At 41.8% G+C, this 22779-nt stretch overlaps 1 protein-coding gene across 9 annotated transcripts in view; it reads left to right on the forward strand.

Moving 5' to 3' along the window:
• The window catches only part of rbfox3a (RNA binding fox-1 homolog 3a), a 413293-nt gene that overhangs the window by 309048 nt on the left and 81466 nt on the right, over positions 1 to 22779 (forward strand). The window contains exon 1 of one of the 9 annotated variants that reach the window (XM_017034192.2): positions 5468 to 6099. The exons of the other annotated variants lie outside the window; for them this stretch is intronic. Coding sequence (XP_016889681.1) covers positions 5974 to 6099 — 126 coding nt within the window. The 5' untranslated portion in view covers positions 5468 to 5973. Of the gene's footprint in view, positions 1 to 5467; positions 6100 to 22779 lie in introns of those variants that run through there. 9 annotated transcript variants of the gene reach the window in all.

Here is a 22779-nt window from a genome sequence, read left to right on the forward strand (position 1 = left end):
CGAGTCAACCTGTCTGTGCTTTGCATATAAGGGGCTCTGGTGTCTTCTGCTACGAGCGACAACTCTTTCATTTCTCCTCGACCCATTTGCAAAAAACCTCTCACTTCCTTTTCGCTGCCGCGGCTGAGCACTGTTGCATTCCTTTTGCTTTGTTTTAACAGCATCGCTTTGTCTCTTTTGGTGCTTCTACAAAGAACAGGCACAGACTCACACGGGCCCCCCCACACTGTGCCCTCTCATCCCCTTGCCCCCTCGCCTCCGAGTATTCTTCCAGGGTATCAATAAGCAGCACATCCCTCTGCACTGAGAATAAAAACAATAAATATTTCAATATGTTCAAACCTACTTTGATGCTGAAGTGTGGCTTTGAAGCTTCAATGTCACCGGCCTTTTAAGTTTTCATCGGGCCCAGGTAATACTCAAAGAGAGTGTATAAATAAATGAAAAAAAAAGTGAGAAAAGAAGATTTGAGCTGAAAAACCTTGAGAGGTGTGACTACGGCAGGGAGATCAATAAGAGATGATAATAGACAGCAACAACACTAGGTGTCATTTGCATGGGTTAACATGAAGATGGACTGAGTGATGATGTCTGTGGCTCTGCTTTACATTTCAGAGAAGACTCTCATCAACATGCTGCTGCTTCGCCACTGATATGACATTATGCATTACCAGCAATAAAACGCACCGGAGTTACGAGTAATTGGTGACAGTTTATTGATGGACTGCTACAACCCAGAGTCAAAATTATGGTAAAGCTGCACAGAACCAGGTTTCTGTGGAAAAACGTACCTGGACTGGACCCACTGGTATGGTGGGTAGCTGTTGATCAATCACAATTAACTGCAATTAATTGTGATTTTTAAATTTTGATTAAATAAACAATACATATTTTTTTCTAATCTCAATTATTAATATGAGGAAAAAAGTAAAAAAAAAGAATGCAAAACTTTACCACAAAATCTAGCTTAATAGAGCTGATGGATTTTTGTAGCACCTATCGAGATGGTCGTCCTCAGTCCACAATATTCGTCGTAGACTTAGCCCAGTGAAGCTGAAGTTTTTTCCACTGAAGCTGCTTCAGTGGAAAAAACATTTTCCACAATAGGTTCAAATGAAAACATGTGTATTGAATGTGTACTGGAGCGATGATAAAGAAAATATCTAACTCCTCAGATTTTTATTCTAGGCCAGGTCTTTAAAAGTGGAAAAACTTGACTTTTTGAGTCCGTGTGTCTGAGTCTTAATCGTCCTGCCTGCAGTCTAGATCTGTGCCCTGTTTAAAATGTCTCAGCAAATCAAGGACGAGACGATCACACCATGTTGACCAATGAAACTGAGCAGTTCAAGACTGCTTCACAGCAAGTCTGTTCCCAATGAACACCTAAAAATCAGTATTGCAAAAACTGTTGAAGAAAAAAATGCAGTCGTCAGCAAACTGTCTTAACTTTTGCCTAAAATATATTTGGGACATTCCAAATATGCAGATTTAAGTTTTTATCAAATGTTTTGGAAGTTTGAAAAACAATTATGGAAACACTGGGTTCGGAGTGGTGTGTTGATGGTCTGTGGTGTTTAGTACCAGCATTAAAAACTGATTGTCCTGCAGTAGGACATAACCTCTCGAATCACTGTTATTGAAAACAGCAGGTCCAGCAGTCTGAGACACTCTCTCCATCACACCGCTCCTTATCAGAGACAACATCAGAACAGTCCGCAGATTCTGCATCACATCCCTGGCTTGGTGACTGCCAAGTAAACAACCAGCACCAGCTGAGGGTAGTGAAGACTGCATGACAAATCACTGACTTTCCTCTTTCTGCTGGAGATCACCACTGCTGCGTTGGCAGAGGCAACACAATCTACCCTCATCATCGTCCCACAGTCTGTCTTCACTGCTGCCATCTGGGAGAAGATACACTCGCAACAAAACTGAAACTAGTAACACAGAAAAATACTTTTTTTCCCTCCACACACGAACCCTTTCCAGCCCTGAGTTACCGACTTCCCCGACTCTGAATTCTTACAGTTTCTTACACACGTGTGTCTTTTTTTTTTTTCTTGTTGCCTAAAGAAATATGTAGGTGGATTTTCAAAACTCCAAATAATTTTCCACACAGACTTTTACTCTGTGATACTTTCTGGTCGTGACCAATTCTATCTCAGTGGGGTTTTTTTTTTCTTCCTTACACTCTCTCTGCGTTTCCCTTATCTTTTCTCATATACATATCTTTTGGACGTACAGCCGCTGCTAAAAGGAGACCTGAGGAGGCTGAGAATCCCCGCTGTGATCATAGAAATGTGCTGACACTCTGTGATGACTGGGATTGTGGAGATCAGACAGACAATACGTCTACAGCAAAAGTGAACTAACATTATAACAGTCTACTTTTATAGCTCTACTTTGTCTTTTTAATACGGACAATTGAGTTACAAATGATAGTCTGAGAGAGAGAGGGGTGGCCGTGTGTGTGTGTGTGTGTGTGTGTGTGATCAATGTGGGTTTCTTCATATTTATATAATGCAGATTATTGACAGACTGAGCCTTTGTGAATATCCTTGACCGCCAGTGTGAGGATGAGTAAAGACGTGGAGCGTCATTAAACATTCACGTAGAATGTGCCTGTTTTTCTGAAAGTGAAAAAGTTCATATGCTTCAAAAAAAAAAGTCAATATTTGTTGGTTTTATTTTTGTAACCTGAAGCTCTGGTTTACACTGGGTATAAAAGGAGCATCCACCATAAGCATGCAAAGCATTCCTCGTCAGCTATTGTGTTAGAAACCTGTCTTGTTATAGAAGAAAATATACAAAGAATTTATGTTTATTGACATTTCCACTAAATGGTTTACATTTGTCTCCCTTTATAAATCTATCTTTCTGTTGTGAAGAAGAAAATCACACACTTACTTATTTCTAAATTGAAGAGTTTCTTTACTGGAAGTCCCATTTGTAGATAACCAATATTTCAACCTTCGGCCATTGGCTGCTACCATATAATGGACTTTTAGAATTAATCACATTAGAAATGTTGACGCATATCAACTCACTGTACATTCAATAATGTCACCGTGCATCCACTAGTCGTCGCTAAAATCCACAGTCTGTACGAATGTCATTATTTACACACTTTGTGTGAAAGTTTTCATTTCACTGAAGCCCCTCAGGCATGAAATACCAGCTTTACCCCAAATCTTTCATCGGTTGTGATGAATAAAGATCAGGATTCATGTAGATTCACATATTTCCCACTGTCCATGTCTTTACTCTTTAGGCCAAATGTCTTGCTGAACTTTTCAAACTAGTTGTTTGTTAGATGTTAGTAAACTTTGACTATTGATTAACACGGTCTACATGGGACCATTTTTCACCATCTGCTGTTTTGCTTTTGAGGTAAATTATCATTAATTCATCAGTTGAGTAGTCTATGCATATCTATTATTGAAAGTCTGTGTGTGTGTGTGTGTGTGTTTGCATTAAAAATGAATGTGACTGTTTCTATTACATCAATATATGAGTTGCTTCACTCGTCCTATCTGAGCACAAAATAGTATAATTTTTCATTTCACTCTGACCTTAAGTTAGAGAACATTTTAATAAGGTTGTGCTGCTGCTTTTCCCCCTTCTCTTAAAAACCTTATTAGAAGTCAGACACAGATGTAATGTAGCACTTGATGTATACAGAGGAGGACAAACACAGACATTTAAAACATATTCAAAATGCTGCCTGTCGTCTGGAGGGTGGCAATGTGAATATATATTTAAAAAATAGAAAAGGATGCGTTGAGACGGAATTTTAATGTGTGTGTGTGTGTGTGTGTGTGTGTGCGTGTGTGTATATAGCATTCTGTTGTTAGATTGAAGCATTTTTTGAATGACTCTTGTCAAGTGAATATCCTGCATTTATTCATCAACTTTACATATTTTTGTATGGTGTTTGAGGTTATTCTGCATTTCCAGAACCTTCCAGACCCTTGAATCTGGAAGATTTGTTTTATAAGAAAAGGAAAACAAAGCAGTCAATTACTCACTTTGGTTGAATTTTGTAGTATAAAACTACTGTACATGACTTCTGAGGGAATTAAAGGGAGAGAGATCAGAGGTGTGTGTGTGTGTGTGTGTGTGTGTGAAGCAATGTAAAGAGCATGAGAGGGAGAGAGGGAGGGAGAATCTGCTGTCTGCATTTAACATTTTCATCCTTTTCTCCCTTTTCCGTGGTTTCCTCCTCCCCTCTTTAACTCTCAGTGGAAGGGGAGCGTAAAGAGAAGGGGAGGAGGTGCATAAACTTCCCTCCACCAGTCTTAGATTAAACTAAATCATTAAGTCAGTGTTGTAGTACATCAAACAAAAGATATATTGCCAAAATATAAACTGCTGCCCACCCCCACCCTCCCTCCATCCCTCCCTCCCCTTTGGAGGCCTTACAGGGAGAAGAAAAAGAGAAAAGGGAGGAAGGAGGGTAGGGAACGGGAGTGGGGGGATGTATATTTTGCTGTATCTCATTATTCAGCCATTAGCTCTCTTCTTTCTAGGGAAATGCTACGCTTAAAGAAAATATCCTCCTCACAACTGAGCTATAAATTAAATTAAGCCGTTGCATCAGCTGTGAGATTTTCTCTCAACGGCGTTAAACACGTTCCGTAATTGTACTCACGCTTAATTGTTTTTTGTTTGTTTGTTTTGTTTTTAAAGAATATGAAAATTATTTGGGAGGAGTGTATTCCACCTTGCAATTCTGAATTTTCTTCCATGCAAGTCATTGGAGAGTAAAGAAGTAAATAAAAAGGGGGAAAAAGGGAAAAAACCTCCTCCCTGGACTGAGGAGAGAGAGGAGCTGCAGCAGCTGTTGGGAACGTTCCCTCATACGAGCACGGAGGAGCACACGGCCAAATTGATTTAAAGGAGGAATAATGTACGGAGGGCATAATCACTGCACTGTTTCTTCTTCTTTTTCTGCTGTGAGTGTGTGTGTGAGAATGATTTGGGTTTTGTGTTTGCTGGAGATGGCAGCAGTACAGCGGCTGTTACAATAATGAGTTATGAATATTAGAGAGGACTGTGGCCTGAACCTCTCTGGGAAGGGTTAATGGATCAGCTGCTCTCACATTTTATGGATCTGAGCATGCACACACACACACACACACACGAGAAGGAAAGAGATAGAGAGAAAGAGACAGACTCTGTGTTTCTGTCTCCTCTCATTCTTGCTCATTTGTTGTCGGAATATCCCATAACCCCCCACTCCTCCACCCCGTTTCCCACTTTATCCGCCTCCTCCCCGTCCCTCCTACCTCCTCCTCCTCCTGCCTCTCGCCGGTCCTCCTCCTCTTCCTCCTCCTCTTCTGCTAGACCCTCTTCTTTACTCCAATCACTTCTTCCCGTTGCACAAGGACCTCCCAAGCCTTTCCGCGCACCGCCTGCCGCCACTGCCTCCTCCTCCTCCTCCTCCGCTCCCCTCTCCCCCCTCCTCCGCTGCTGTACTCCTTCCTTCTACCCTCCTCCATCTGTCCCTCCCTTCTTCCATACCCAATCGTGTGCCTCGGCTTCTCCACCTCTTACTCAAAGTAAACAGAGGAGAGAGGAGCAGAAGCATCACTTTGCCTTTCGGCACACGTTAGATTCCTACACACCAACTCTCATACACTCACACACGCGCGTGCGCGCGTACACACACACACGATCCTTTTTGCGACGCCGAAGCTTCTCTGAGTGTGTGTGTGTAAGAAGCCACCGTGGTGTGTGTATGTGTGTCAGTGTGGGCTTTCCTCGCCTGCGACCACTCACAGAGAAACTCTGACTGCTGCTCTCCGCCGCTGTGACTCAAGTGCACAAGCAAGGAAGGGAGGAAGCAAGGAAAGAAGGAAGGAAGAAAGAAGTGAAGGTAGAGATAGAGAGAGAGAGAGAGTGCTGAAGAGACACAGACAGAGAGAGAGACAGCCAGTCGTCGCTAAAGAAACAGGTTTTAACTTAGTCTCTATGAGTAAGGTGTCCCGTCTCCACATGCTGTGCTCTATGGCGAACTCTGGCTGTGTGCTACTGTCCGGCTCTGGGATGTTACCCCACTCTTTGCAATGCCCCCCATCCTTCCTCTATCTGCCCCAGGTAAGAGATTTCCCATCATTCCTGTCATCGCGTTTACTGCTGCTTTAACTTTTGGCTGTTTCTCTTTTTTTTTTTTCAAGTTTCTACAAAATTACTCTCTGTTATTTTTCATGTGTTGCAGTATAAAAGTAAAACATTTAATACTGTAAAAAATACTTTGTGTACATTATTATTAAGTACTTAACTACTTTGCTGCTGTTTGAAAAACTTCTATTTGTCATGGGCCTCTCCACCAGCTGAGTGGCATTAAACTGATTAGCACATGGAGCACACCCCTCCTCCCTCCCCCCCACTCTCTGAGTGTGTGTGTATGAGTGTGTGTCTTTCCACTGGGCAGCAGGACAGGGACAGATGTCCGCTCAGAAATAAATTGGACAATAGAACAGAACGACTGCTGGCTCACTTCTTGAAGTGGCTTCATGCCTATCACTCAGATGGTTGTCTGTCCATTAACTGTGCCTTGTTCCTCCAGTTATCGGCCTCACTTTGTTTGTTTACTGTAAAAGTAGTCACTTGATACATGCCGTTGCTCAATTGCCACATTACGCACCATCGCCACATTTAGCCCGGCCTGTATGAGTGTGTGTGTGTGTGTGTGTGTGTGTGTGTGTGTGTGTGTCAGTGTTTTACTGCGAGCAGCATGTGCGGTGGCAGGCGGTCCCTTTTTCTCTAGACAGTTTGTTATTGTGGTCATATAAAATATGATAAGACTGGAGAGAGCTGCCATATAAAATATGAGCGGGCTGCAGTGAGCTAACCTGCCACGTCCAGACTCCAAATAGCCCCCACACATCACCTTTACAGGGCAGCCCAGACCACCTGCCTGATGGCAACACACCCACACACACACACACACACGTGTGTGTACAAACAAATCACACACCACCTGGGATCTACACACACATACATGCATTGAGTTCCATGCAGTGACACAAACACAATGGGCCCTTGGGGAAGCAGTCTGTTGGTTGTGTGTGTGTGTGTGTGTGTGTGTGTGCGTGTGTGTTCATTAATTAGTTTGTATTGCACATTACGCAGATGGGAAAACCCTGTCACATGACACAAAGTTGTTTCCCATGATTTTTCTTTAATCTGAGTCGGTTTTCACTTTCAGACCAAAGTAAACGATGGACGAGAAAAAACCAAAAACTTGATGGTGTGTTAGAGGATGTTTCCAGCTGCTAACACCTTAGCCGTGTTTCCCTTTTTCTTAAAAATACAGCTGTTAACTTTTGACCCTCCGACTGTGAGCTCTTCTTTCTATTTCGTTTTTTTTTTTTTCCCCTCTTTAAATGCATTTCACAGCAAATGCTAAACAGCACAGAAGGCTTTTAGAAGCCGGCACTTCCTCAGGCAGCCACCTTGTGCACTGCACACATTTGAAGAGAGAGAAAAGACTGTGTTAAAGGGAAGGGGCCGGAATGTGTCACTTCAAACTGACTTTTTTCTCTGACGCCTGGAGTCATGTCATGTTTGTTCTTCCTGTTGTATAGGCCGATATTAAACATGGACTCTCAATAAAGTGAATTAATATCCCACTTTTTTTATTTATTTATTTTTGGTTTCGGATAAAGGAGGAGAGCTTTCATGTGTAATGGTAGAGGAGTGAAGTCTGGTTCTAACACCCGTTATCTAATTCTGTTGCTGGAGTAATTAGTTTAGGGCTGGTGGATTGGAGCCACGATGATGGCGTTTGTTTAAAGGAAGTGAAAGATTAAAAAATGAGGATGGAGAATTTCAAATTATATTTTTTTTTTTTTTTGAGCAACTGGATCAGCTGAGTGTGACTCCTGACTGGAGAGTGGGTGTATTGCTTTCCAGCCTTTTGCTTTGACGCTGTTCAAACACTCAATAGGTTCCTGCTTTTCATCTGCTGCCATCCCATCCATCCATTTGAACAGACAACATGGATCACAGCTAAACATTCCCCCTAATACATTTATCTTCCCCCGTCCTGTGTATTGGATTTCAGTTCCTTCTCAGTCCTTCTTTCTCTCCTCCCATCCCTCCCTTTGGTTTTTCCTCTCTTTTCCTCTCTTTTTCTCCACCGCCTTGGAATAAAAAGTCCTCTTAAGTCAATACCATGTGCTAAATCTGCTTGTGCAAGCTTCCCTGGTCTCCCCAGGGAGAGCGGGTATGGAGAGAGGAATCTTTACCAAGGCACACCTAATAGTTTAACACTTCCTGTCTACTGGTTGGAATACATTGAGGGATGTGGAGAAATAAACCCCCCACACACTCATCTCATGTGTCCCACTTGTCTTTATTTCTTGTGCTTTCGTTGTCCGTGTGTAATGCATGTGTGTTGTTGTGTGCAGCAGCATCAGACAACACACGTGCACACGTTCTCTCTTATGTTCTGGGTCTGAATGTTTGTTTTATAACGTGTTTTCTCTGCGGGAAAACGTTGGTTATGGTACGCAAGTGATCCGTTTAACCGCTTTGTATGTTTGTTTGTTTTTTCTTCTCTATTCATTGTTCACTGAGTTAACATTTCAGCAATTTGTACTTTTGTCCTCATGATGTTAAAACGAATAGAGCTGCAGCTTCAGCACCATGGACAGCAACCAGAGTGGAAGCAAGTAGAAAGCAGGGGAGTGTGTGTGTGTGTGTTTAATGATGCTGGACAGTTGCCTCACACACGTGTGGAGCTGAGTGGTGGTGAAGCTGCGAGGAGTGAATTCTCTGCATTTTATACCAAGGCACAAAGTGATTTATCTGCATGTGTCATAATTACTTCAGATCACATCAAGAGCTTTGGCTCTCCTCAGCTGTGACATCATTAATAACCGTGTGTGTGTGTGTGTAAAACTGGCTTACAGGCAGCTAGGGATCAGTTTACGGTGTCCAATACTCTTTATAATCTGATGCCACTACATCGTATCCATGTTTCCATGTTTCCTACGCACCTTTCTCCATGAGTCTCGTCTGTTCCGGTGACCCAGACCAAATCAACTCTCACTGAATCAAGTGTTGAAGAATCATGACGTCACCACTTTTTACATATGGATTAAAATAGAAGCTGTTTTAGTTTTTATGGTGGCAGAGAACGTTGGCTTTTCTTTGTGTCAGAGCAAACTTTCTGTTTCTTCTCTGCTCCGCTCCTTGGGACGCTGGTATGTTTTGCTGCAACGCTGCAACACTTGAACTAAAGTGGGCCATTGTTATCAGTTACACCTCTGCCTTTCTTGCCTGGCTGTGACTGGGTCAAACCGTCAGCTGTTTGTGAGTCGTCCGTGCTGCGCTCTTGTACGCAGTGTTTGACCAGCCCAGAGCATAACAATAGGCAGATGCTTCATTGAATTATGAAGATTCAAAATACTCTGGTATAAAATTCAATGGAATGGAGTGGAAAAAGGCCCGGCCGAGGTGCTGAGGCAGCAGCATCAGTGTCAGCAGCAGCTCGTCTAATTGTACTCAGTAGAAAAATCCGGCTTTTGCTGAAACATCACAGGGATGACTTGACAGGGCCTGTATTATTTTCGTCTGCTCAGTCTGACCTTTCCCATGTTGGACCTCTCAGCGGGCTCTCTGTCATGGGTAATGGGTGTAAAAAAGTTAAACTGATGTGTCTGGTTTTTTACTGCAGCAGGAAACTGATCTTCCCTCCATCCGAGCTGCCCACTTGCTGTAGCTAATGCCATCAACAGTCTTTACTGCAGCAGCCGGAGCACTTTCATTAGCTCGCCGTTAAAGGCACATATCTGCACACTGCCACTTCACACACACAGAAACACAAATGCAAAGACTTTCTTTTTGTTTCTGCCTTCTTCTGAATCAGTGGATGCACATATGGGGGAGGGTTTAATGAAGAATCAAAGAACATCCACATAAAGACAGAGGCAAAGGAATAAAAAAACAAAGGACAAATAAAAAGGAATAATGCGAGTACACAACCTTAAAGATAGAGAAATTGACTGTAGTAGTACTAATCACTATGAAGTTGAGTATCCTCGAGTGTATAATAGAAGGTGTTAAGCCCACTTCCTGGTCTGAGGATATTGAGACAAAATTCCCAAAGGTTATGCTTTTTATTGCTAATACAGCAGGCATTTTAATAAAAACTAAATTTAAATACACATGATGATCAGCAAGATTTTTTTTTTTTTTCTAAAAAAAAGTCCCTCTGACTTGAATTTGGTGTCTCGTCATTTTGGTCCCAGTGACTCAAAAACCACAAAGGCAGTTTCTCTTAAAGGTCAGTGAAGGATTTGGAAATGTAAAACAAAAATGTCAAAAGGCTCCGGAACAAAAGAAGTTGAGCTCAGTGGACAGTCCTGCTCAGAGGGGGGACACGTGAGGCACAAACGAGAAAATGATACATGCTAATTACACTACATTGATGAGAAAATAAAAGAACTAAAAGAAAAGAAGAATAAAAGTTTTAGAGGAGAGGGTCATGGACATATTTAGGAAAACAGAGGAAGAGAGTGTGAGACGCGACACTCTCTCCCCGTCTGCTGTGAGGAGAGGACGTGCTGCGTTCATTAATTCTCCTCCACTTCCATGTGCTAAATGAGAAACCCAATCCACGCTGCATTAACATAATTTGAAGGAGAAGTGGGCTGGCCTTAAGATAGTGCTGACCTTTTCAGTATTTAACAATCTTTTTCTAATCTTAACCAAGTGTTACAGCGGCCAGAGCAATAAAAATCATTGATCGCGATGGAAGGATATTGTTGTGTGGGGGAGGGAGGGGGAGAAAACATTATGTCACTCAGTGAACCTTCTGCAGATGTATAATGCTGTAATAAACTTCTGTGCACTGATAAGGAACAGTTTGCTGATAAGTCTCTCCCTCTCTCTCTCTCTCTCTCTATCCTCTCCCTCGCTTCCTAAGCTTTGATAAGCCCATCTGCTCCGAGGCCAAGTTCACGGCGAACATGTTTTACATCTCTCAAAGTTACTGCTGAATTGTTAATGTCAGTCTTTCACCTGTTTTGCAGACACACACACACACACACACACACACTTCCTGGAACCCGCGCAGACGCTCACATACATCTCTGTCAGACATTGTGTTCTGCCTCTAATTAGCTTTTCATACCCATGTCCCAATTTATAAAGCAGGAAGAATGTAATTGGACGGAGCCGAGACCTCTGCGTTTCCTCTCTCCTCGCCTCACCTTCCTCTCTCCTCCCAACTTTCTTCTCCAGCTTTATTCTTTACATCCCCCTTTGTCTTTACCCTCCTCTCTCTCTCACTCCTCCTCCCCCTCTCCTGCCTTTCTTCCCACACTTTTGATGATTTTGTGATATATATATTTGACCTTCAAACCACCTCTCAATAAACAACACCAACTAATGATGTGGCAGTTTGGATCAGAGGCCTCTGCTCTGCACAGACGTCTGAGTCAACGCCGATCAGACGTCAAGTGATCGAAGTTTCTTTACTCGTCGGTTTAACTGTTTAACTCTCTACCCTCGACCTACTGGTTAAAAAGCAACAACTCAGAATGATTTGACCTTTGTCGAGCAGATCTGAGCACATCTGTGTGTTCGTGTTCGTGTGCGTGTCCGTGTGTGTGTGTGACTGCTAAGAGTTACAGTGACAGCCTCAGTGTAATGATAGGCTTCTACTGAGATATTTGTGTCTCATAAATCCTCCATCCTTCACCTGTTATTTATGGTGCTTCTGTCAGGTGGGAGGGCGTCCAATGACCAGCCTCTCACTCTTCACATCCTCCCCCCGGTCTGCGTCTGACTCCAGCTTCCATCCTCATCTCCTGCACAGACAGGATTTTTTTTTTTTTCAATCTGAACCCTGTGTCAGAGATGAAATTAGTAAAGTTTTTATGGCCCACACTTAGGCAAAACCTGGATTCCTTTTGGAAATGCAATTAAATTCAATTCAAAGTGAAATTTAACGTCTTACCTAAACTTTTCTCTATTAGACATTAAGTAATGAAAAAGTTTTTGGTGTTTTCACAAATCACCTTAATTAATTATATATATAATTAAATTCAAATGTTATAATTAAATTAAATTTAACAGATTGAAATTAAACAGAATAGAATATAAAACCTGAAACAAGCTCTGAAAATGTTGGGACAGAGGCTGGTTTTCCACCTGGTCACATCCCTTCTGTTTTACCAAATATTACTACTAAAATAAAGCAGTTTTTCTAGGGAGGATTTTCACCTATTCTCGCTGTAGAATACGTCTGGGTCACTCACTTGTCCTCGTTGTCTATTGTCCAATTCTCCTCTCCCTGGTGTACCAAATTTTTAATACCAAATAAATCTGGACTGCAGGTTGGCAAGTTATTTAAGATGATTAAATAGTAATAATATAATAATTAATAAATATAACATATATTTATTAATATATTATTAAAAATAAAATTAATAATATAAATAATAATTATTTGAAAAAATATTTTTATCAGTAATTTTTAGCCATTTCAGACAACCCCAGATGGGGTTGCGACCCAAATGTTGAAAAACACTGCTCTAAACATTTACAGTATGTGCAAAAAAAGGACAAACATCAGCAGAAGTTTGTTTTATATGAAGTACACCCTGCAGTAATGTTGTTTTCTTTTCAGTGCGAGTATTTTTAATAACAAAAAGAACGAGTGGAAACGAATGGTATCGTTTTAATTTCGTCTCGACCTTAGTATTTTTGTAGGCATCGGCAACAACCCAGGGAAAAACAATAAGAGGTAAAACAAAAAACAAAAAGGCAAACATGAGGATGAGCAGAAAAGACAAGATGAGCTGAGGGAGGAGGAGGATGAAGGAGAGGCTTTGACACGCCCAGGGTCTGAGCTGTTGTGTTAGCTAAAGGTCTCTGAGCAGCTAGGCGGCTGTGCAGTTAAAGGTTATCCAGAAAAACCAGCTTGTTAGTGCAGCAGTGTTATGACAGCATACTGTAAAGAGCGAGGTCACGGGGTCACAGTTCGTGACCCCAAGACGTCTGGGGAGGAGCCGGCTGTCATTTGTATAAGGTTACACTCTTACAGCAGCACTCACAGGATTATTTAACAGTGCGGATTGGAGGTGGTGGGTAATTACCCCCTGTGTTAGCTGGGATTCAAATAGCAGACTGACAGAGGTTACATGACTCTGTGTGTGTGTGTGTGTGTGTGTGTGTGTGTTTTATAGGTTTCTGTGGGCGTACTGTCAAAGGCCTGACTCGGTGCCTACTCGTGCACACTTACGTGCATGATGGATATTTACGCATGTCAGGCTTAATCAAGCATGGCTGTGCTCCTCCTCGTCGCTCTCTTAATGAGCGTTAATTGTGTCCACTGACACATAAACATGGTGTAAATTGAATCATGAGAGGAGGTCGGGTGTTGATGTTAACTGACAGAGGTGTTTTGGGGGTGGCGGCGTTGGCCCAAATGTCTCCAACAGGTTCCCATTAAAACTCCCATTTGCGTGGTATATTATGTGACGATCTGAAATTATGATGACGGCCAGCCTTGTGTGACAGCTAACACATGCACTCTGCGTGTGTGTGTGTGTGTGTGTGTGTTTCTGTAAATGCATGTACTCCTGTTGTGTATTACCTCACCTGCTCATTAAAGAACGAGGATGTTAATTCATCTTCTTTTTGCTTATGTTACTTTATAGACATTAAAAACGTACTGTGAATAGGCCACGCCCCATTATTTAGTTCAGTAGACGTGTAAGCCTCAATCCCTCAGTGCTGTCTATATATATATATATATATATATATAATATACATATGTACTGTATAGGTAAATATACCTGCAAAAATCAAGTGCTCCTTTATTAGAAAATATATGGCCTGACTTCTCCATTGACAATAAGCCGATTCTTACTGCCTGGAATATAAGTCGCCACCATTCACACTACCATTCACACCTAGGGTCTGTTGAGAGTGAACAGTCAACCTTATCAGCAGGTGTTTTGACTGTTGAAGGAAAACAGAGAACACTTTTGTTCACACTCCAAACCCGTTATCTTTTTGCTGTACAGCAAGCTCACTGCTCACTTCTGCCACCGTGTGGCCCTTGCAGAAATGTGAGCTGTCTTTGTACAGTCGTCTTCCCAGTCTCACAGTCTTGACAGGGTGCCATTCAAACCACCAAAGTGGAGAATCTAACTTTGATGACAGTTCGGTGGTAACTGGAGGCCTGATGACTATTGAAATACATGCTGTGTTGCTGTGTGGCTGTTTGGGTGGCTCGGGTGAGGTCAGGGACTATCGGTTACACTGTGGAACTTTCAGGGAAAACACTTGAAATGTGTTATCTACCGCACACACACAATCACACACACACAGTCTCTCCCACAAGCAAAGCACCAAGGGAAGAGGAATTAAAGGAGCAGGGAAGTGTGTAAGTCTGCGTGTTCATTTGTGTGGAATGTGATAAGTCCACTGGTCGTTGCCCAGCAGGGTTTTGAGGAGGCAAATATCCAACTCAGCACTTTAGCCCCACGACTAGGACATCAAATCCTCGACTCTGGCAACCCTGCACAGGCCACCACTCTGATCTGGCAACCCCGTGGGGCTCACCTATTGATCCAAGTGCTCAGGCATATTTACAAGATCACACAGTGGAGAAGTGGGGGTTTTGAGAGCTCATACTTTGCCAGTGGGCGGTAGGAAGCAGCAAGACATTTTTTCTTTCTCTAAAAATCTGTAATTTTTAGTCAAAGATATTAAAACAAATCCTGTTTAGTTTAGCGATCTGTCCAGACTGGCCTTTAGTCCGCTTCTGCTGTAAACTGCATTGGTTTATTCCAACTTTAATGCACTTACCAATCAATATGTGCGCATCTTCATCTCAATTTCAACATGACATCTATATTTTGTCATCATCAGACAACCACACATTTCTGGATTAAATTTAGCTTCAGTCCATCCAAAAGATGCTGAGACCTTATGCTGAATAAGTGAATTTTTTTTTTTTTGCCCTTCTCTTTGTGTTCGTATAAATGTCAGGGAATCAACGATGTGATTTAACGTTATACTCTGGGTGATGGATCTACTGTCAGTACACAGAGTAATGTAAATATTTATTTTTATTACATTTAGGAAAAACACGTGTTTATAGATTAAAATACACACAATGGAAACCAAGACGCATTCTCACAACGGAACTGATAGTGAGGCTGCCTGGGTTCCAAAGGTGTGTGGGCGGGGCTCCCCAGAGGGATGTGCACTGTATGAAATCACGTTTTTATACAGTGCTACAATGTAAACACATGCAGTGTGTTCAGTATTCAGGACACTCTGCTGTACCGGCAACAAAACTTGTCACACGCGTCTATTTTCCCTTCAGACGGTTGAGGCTGTGTCCGAGCTGTTTTGACTGGATGTCAAAATCTTAAAAACAACAACAAAAAAAAACAGAGTTTTTCCCACAGGTAGTCATAAACTGCCCAGTGAGGCAGGTTGACATGGGAGTTCAGCTGAGAAAACAGCAAGTTTACCCCTCCCCCCAAAAAATCTTCTTTTCACTCCTGATGACTTCTGAATTGTCATTGTTTCTATATTTCCTCAAGTATATAAAAAAAACTGCATACGCATTTACATTCTTTCATTCCTTCTCTAATTCTATGTGGAAGAAACCTGCATGCCCCCCCCCACCCCCCCCAAAGCATCATGGGAGGATTCATCAAGCCATAGACTCTGGTTTAGAAATGACTGCGCAGTCACTGCCAAGAAAATATCATTGTTCAGCATCTTTTCACAAAGCCGTACAGAGTCACAGTTGGAGCACACTCTGCTCAGCGTCTTGCGGCACATTTTCTGATTGGGCAGCCCATCATCCGCTGTTCTAAACCTGGAATGAAAATGACTGCAGTTTGATCCGATTTGTCAAATTGTGGATGAGAAATAGCCCAAAATCCACGGCCCTTATGAGGGTATGATCCAGTGTTTGGTCCTGTGCCAGCGCGGAGCTCCGTGCAGCTCAGTCAGTGTTGTGCTACCTGCAGTGCAATGCAGAAAGGCAGCAGTGATAAACGGCTGAACACATTCGCATAGATGTTAAATCACACGGTGGCACTCGGCCAGACATTTGGTTTGTGAAAAAAAATAGAATTTTCAAAAGGAAAGTAGTCGTGTTTGCTAATCATTCTGGTTCAAAAAGTCATCAAAGACAATGGGTTGATTATATGGTAGAGTCAGACACCAGGAAATGTCTGACATCTAACATTAGAGCTTAAACAGAGGACAGATGTGTACTGCACTTGACCAAAACTGTCCTGTTTAATATTAAATTGTGAACCAGTGATGACAGGGAGAGCGGGAAAAATCAAGTCAAGACAGCATAAATCCTGTTTGCATATTAGACGTTTTTTACGTCTCTAATATCTACATGCACACACTTATACACTCCATATTACTTTGCTGGTTATGAGCGCTGTATTAAAGCCTGCTGAGGTCGCGATTATTCTGTGATTTAGGCCCCGGAGGTGAAAAGTTCAGAAACACACGTTTACATCTTGTTCATACTTGTAGTCGGCGTGGTTGTGCTGCGAGGCTGCGCGCTGCCATTTTCATTAATTCCATGTCATTAATGAGGAGAAAAAGAAAATGGGAAAAAGAAAATATGGCCATCCATCGCTGATGTTGTTGGCAGGTGTATAATGAAGTATCAGAGTCCAATGAATTGGCCCCTAATTACAGCAGCCTGCAGATATTGTTTCATCTGTACCAGTCATATTAATGTGGTGGTTTTCTTCAACATACAGATGTTGTGACTCACACATGCATTTACGTTTACCAACACCCTCCTACACATACACACACACACACACACACACACACACACACAATCTGTCAAGCCTTGCTAAACAGTGGGTGGTCCCTGCCCCGGCATCTTCCCATACTTAATTAGTGAAGCAGCACTTAAGAGGAAATGAGATTATATTAATTGAATTCATCTGATAATATTAGGCCACCGCTTCACTGGAGGTCCATCGCCAGAGTAGCAATCAGATCGGTCCGCAGCACACTGCACAGAGCCAGAGTGTGTGTGTGTGTGTGTGTGTGTGTGTGTCAGTGTGGAGATAGCATAGAGCCTTATTATTTTTAATATACTAATTGGACTTAAAGCACAAATAAATCTGTCAGCCTGTAAGTGCTGCTTCTTACGGGAGATTGTTACTGTGATTTTTTTTTTAAATCTCTCCAGAAAGGTTTTCATCCTCGCCCTCCCCAGCCCTCGGCCCTGCCCTCCCTTCCCCTCCCTGCAGAGCTGTTCCTGTACAGTGGTGGTGTAAAAAGGCAGAGAGCATCTGTGATGATCTAAAGGTTTAATTTCCTCACTACAGGTGCTGTATAGATAAATAGATAGGCCCTCATAAAGGTGCAGGACCAGAGCAGGTATTTAAGGTCTCAGGGCAGCGGCCGGCCGTTGATACCACTGGGACTTTAATGAATAAAAAGTTGATGATTTGCTGGGAATAATGTTGGTTTGGGGTTATTTTAATAAAACTCCTGACATCCTAACAACAAAAGGTTGTGGTAAAACAGTTCTAAATGACCAAAAAACTACCACAGTGCACGCAACTTTTAATAACCAGATAGTTTTTTAACTTGCCTATTCCACAGAGGAACTTTTAAAAAAAAAACAAAAAAACAATGTGCACACTTTGCACATAACTATTATAAGCTGCATCGATCACTTTCTTTTGCCTATGTATGCAGAGACAGTGACCTCAGTTTGACTCTGTGATTTAGCTCTGAATGTTGTACGGTTCAGTGGCGTTTTATTAGATTAGGTGAAGGGATTCTACTTCGTACTTATATGTGGGAAAATTGACAAGTAGATGCAGTTTCTCATATAGCTGCAAAAGCAAGGCACATTGATATCACTTCCTGTGACCACTATGTGGCACTGTAGCAGTCAAATCACATTTGAATGCTGCATTTTCTTACTTTTACACCAGCAAAGTGATTTTTCTAAATATTTCCAACATGAACAGAATGTGCAGCTGATTAAATAATATGCTGAGTGAGACCAAAAAGAGTGTTAAAAAAAAAACCACAAACGTTAAAAAAAAAATATTATCTTTGACAGAACCAGAAACATGTTGATGGCAAAATATTTTTTTCTAAATTCCAAAAGTATTTTTGATTGGCCCAAATTGTTCCGTTCCTGTTGTTTTGGCAGTTCTGTCCCATCTTAGTTCTACAAAACTGATTCGCTTTGAAAGGAGATAAAAGCCCCAAAAACAAAACACATTTTGAAAGTGGATCAGTACCAGTACATCTGAGGCAGTTCCTGTGTTCTTGTCAGTCATCTTCCATTAGTGTATAAACCTCACTAACTGTCTTCTGAGTATTTGCCCTGTATTACATGACGTCATATACAGTGAGTAATAACAGTATTTACTATAAAGAAATATCCTAGGGGTTGACGGAGCAAAGATTTTTTTTCCTGTAAAACTTGGTAGGGAGGTGAGTTATTATTTATCTGGGTATAAACCACATGAAAATATTGTGGCTACAGTTGAGTAGTCAGTAAGTGACTTGGATTATAATAAGACTAGATGAAGTATTACTCTGAGAAGTACAAAGAGGGTAAAAGCGAAATAAAGCAGGGAGAAAAGGAGTGTTGGGGAAAGATAATGAAAGAGGAGGAAGGTCCACCTCCTCATTTCATGCTGGATAACTGCTGCCCTTATTTTATGGATCCAATAGCTTTCAAATGGGTTTTTGTTCTTTCACCTTCCTAATGGAAGGCGGATTGTGATCAATATCCATGGCTTGGAGGAGTGAGGGATTGCTATTATGCATCAATATGTCAGGCCAATAAAATTACCAAATTGGGTAGGGAGCGTTTGGTTGCTACCAATTCCAATTCCATTCCCTGTAACTGTAGCCGAGCATGATGAACTTGTCAACACACGTGGCCGTAATTCACCTTTGTGGTCCCTGAGAACTGAAGAGGTGAATTTTGAGTAGCACTGCAGATCTGTGGGATATTTTGTGATGCTGCGCTGCCTTACTAACTAACTGCTGCTATCAGACGTCACCGTCTGTGTCGCATTCATTTTCCCTCTGTTGGCAGGCTAAGATTACACTCCATGATTTACATTACACGTGGCGTGGAAGCAGAGTAAAATCTGTTTGTTTGTTTTTTTCCTTTTTTTCGTGGGACTTCTTCTGCATTCAGAAACAAATCTGAACGCAGATCTTTTTCCCTCCGTTTCTGCTGTTCCTTGATACGCTCCCGTCTATGATTCTCCCTCTGCTCCTGTCACCTGACGTTGTCTCTTCCTATTTTTCCTCCTCCTGGCTACTTTTTAATCCTCCCTCTGCTGTTTGTCAGAGTTCACACTGTGTCATTTTTTTCTTCTTCTTTCTCCTGCAACTGCAGCCGCCTGTTTCTGATCTCCACCTTGTGGCACACATCACCCACTGATGTGTGCCACAAGGAACGTGTTATCTGTCTTCTGAAGTGCGCTCCGGCTCGGCTTTTGCGTGTTGTGCCAGATGAATAATATATGTGAATTACAACATAGAAAAATATTCTCTTTCAACTACCAGAGATCTATCAGTTTATCTTTATTCCATCGCCACATATGTAAAAGCTCTGCAAAATCCTGCTCTGGTGTCATGTACCTCTGTGACTCCAGGAGACAGATCTGCGTGGAGTCCCATCCATCTTTCACAAACAGTGTCACCTTTATCAAACACCCAGACCTGTTCTTTGTTTGTTCAGCTCTCATGTGTATAGTTCCCACTGTTTTTTCTTAAATGAACTATTTCACAAAACCCTTTTTCTGGTGACTGTCATGTTTTACAAGCTATTTTATAGAAACACCTTGAACTTTTTTCGTCTCTGCCGTGGATGCAACGTCTGTTTTTCGCAAATATGAATAGGGGCCGACCATGGGGGCAAAGAATGTGTTGGACGTTTTTTGTGTGAGCATGAAACAGGCCCAAGGAGAATAATACACTGCAGGTACAGACTTGGGGAGAATCTGAAGTGACAATACTTTCCTTGAAGTGGTGCCTCTCACCTATAAACAGCTAGTTTTAGAAAGCAGTTTTTTTTTTTTTTAAATCTATCAGATTTTCCTCTTATTATCTTACACATTTCACCCATTTTGTAAACACTGATGTAAATCCTCTTGTGAGGTTTATTGTAGGCTAAAAAGCTATTCAGCCAAGTGAGTGTGTCAGTCATAGACTTCTCTGCTGATGGTCACTGTGAGTTTGGTCCTGTACAAGCTGTGGGCAGCTGACTGGAAGCTCGACGTTGTTGGTTGGAGGTGGTTCAGTGAAATAAAGACTTTTCCCACAGTCTGTGTAAATAACAACATGTTTCCACAGTTTGTCAGAGGGACAGAATTTTCCGGGCAGACACCCTGGTGGCCAGACACTTAAATAAAATGAAATAAAAATCACATTTATTTCTAACATTATTTGATGTCTATATTTGAATTTAGTTGTGTGCAGCATTTGGGCCATGTTATTATTCCTGTACATAAAAATGTCTTTATGAATTTCTCAGTTTTCATGATTCCTGTCTTCCTTTTGAAAGTTCTAGTTGATACGCAGAGAAAAGTGTCTTTTGTGCGTCAAAAAATGTTCAGAGTAATTATCCGTGCAGAGAATTAAGTTGAACAGAAACTAGGTGACCAACTTTTTTATAATTACAGCCGTCTGTTATATCCCGGGGTGAACAGAGCTGCCCCGGTCATAACACTATATCTCTGTGAATGTTACACTGTCGTGTTGAGAAATATACTGAAATTATTGGACTGAATCCAGCTCCAAAAATAGGCCCATCTGATGGAGCGCACATGGCACCGTGACCCCACACCTCCACCTGACTCCCCCTTGTTACTATCACCGCTGTACAAAGGAAGTATGCATCAATAAAATGGCTCCCCAGGGCGCTCCTAATGTTGATTTGATCTCTATTCATGGCCAACCCCAATCCATCCGTACACCCCCACCCCACTTCAGCGCACACATATCTTTTCAGCCCCGAGTCAGGGGTCACGACCCGTCCGAGGTCAAGGGAATGGGGCGGGGTTGGAGTCTTGCAGTGCGACGAGGTTAAAAGTCACAGTGGACTGAGAGATGAACGAGGCACTCAAGGATTAAATTAGAAGGAAATGCTCCAGATTGTAAAGAGAGATTATGGGCAGGAGTGAAAGTATGAAGAATGCAGGGATGGAAGGAATAAATTGAGTTAGAGGAGTTTCTCTTGTCGTTCTCCATTATGTTCTTGTCCCTTTCTTTTTTACCCCCTACTTCTTTTTAGTCCTCACTGTTTGCCTTGAATAATTCACTTCCTATTTTCTCTAAAATCACTCAGTTGAATGAAGCAACAGAACATGACATTACTGAGTGTGTGTGTGTTTGTGTGTGCGCGCGCGCAGAATTATATTGTATCATAATCGGCACAAAATTGATTTATGAGTCTTTTTCCAGCTGTCTAAATGGAGGCTGACTGATGAGCACTGTCACATGCCCAGATGAATACACACACACAGTTCATTTTTGTACTGTTTTGTGTTTTCATTTTTTGCTGAACGATGTCACACACTCAGATAGGAGCTCCGTTTTATCGCTGTTGATTTTCTATTTCTATATGCAGTTATTAATATTAACCTAAAGTTCCAAGTTTGACAGCAGTGTAGTTAGTTATATTTCTACAAAGATAAATAGAATAAAGAATGATTTCACATGAGTATTACATGCTGTACTTTTAAATGTTAAATCAGTAAGTACGTAATTGCGTTATTGAGTTACAGAGTATAGTCAGATTAAATGGCTAAAAAGGTCATTTTTCATCTTCTTGCTTGTTTTGTCTTTCTGTCTTTCCTCTCCTCTTATTTTCCTTCTGTCCACTAGAGACAAATCGGACAGACCCTGCTGAATGGGCAGAAGCTGTCAGCTGTGCTACAGCCACAAATATGACTTAGTGTGGCTAGCCCTATAGCCTCTGCCGTGTGTGTGTGTGTGCGCACATGTGTGTGCATGTGTGTGTGTGAGCTGATTCTGTGTGAGCTTGTGTGTGTGTGTGTGTGTGTGTGTGTGTGTGTGTGTGTGTCCAGTCCATCCATTACCACTGCTAGCAGCACTGTGTGCATCTTATTCATAATGGATGCCCTGACCAGTACCTGAGATGTATATCATTCCTACTGTGAAGGGGTCAGGATATATGCTCCGATGGAAGTAAAAGGGGGGGGTGGGGGGGGTTGTGAGGCAGGGAGGAAAGGAGGAAGGGAAGAGGGGAGCGGATGAAGACAGGATGAGGAGTTGTATAAATCAACATCTGTTTACCATCAATATTTGATGTACAGTATACTGTAGGCTTTTAAAAATTTATCCCCATTCGTATTAAACATGTGCTGTAGCATTAACTAATCCTATGGCAGTCTATACTTATATACTTATACATAATAAACACTGCAAATATTGACAAGAGGAAATGCCAACATTTACTTTACCCCTGTTTGAATTCATTTTTTATAAAGAAGTGCTTTTAAGCTCAGATGTTTGATGTTAAAACTGAGGAGAATGTCGAAAAAAACCCAGAACAACTGGAGAAAGACTTCAGGCCGAAACCAGGCTACAGTCCAGCAGTGGGCACCCAGAGTTGCTTCAAGCATGTCTGCTCGGCGCTTTTTAGGTTTGCACCCCGGTCGGGTAGACTCACTCGTCATTTATAAAATATTTTTAAACATATATATTTTTTTATGAAATAAGAGGTAAATAAAAAAAACTAAT

The sequence above is a fragment of the Cynoglossus semilaevis genome, chromosome 8, assembly GCF_000523025.1.
Source record: "Cynoglossus semilaevis isolate Cse_v1.0 chromosome 8, Cse_v1.0, whole genome shotgun sequence".
Classification (NCBI taxonomy): Eukaryota; Metazoa; Chordata; class Actinopteri; order Pleuronectiformes; family Cynoglossidae; genus Cynoglossus; species Cynoglossus semilaevis.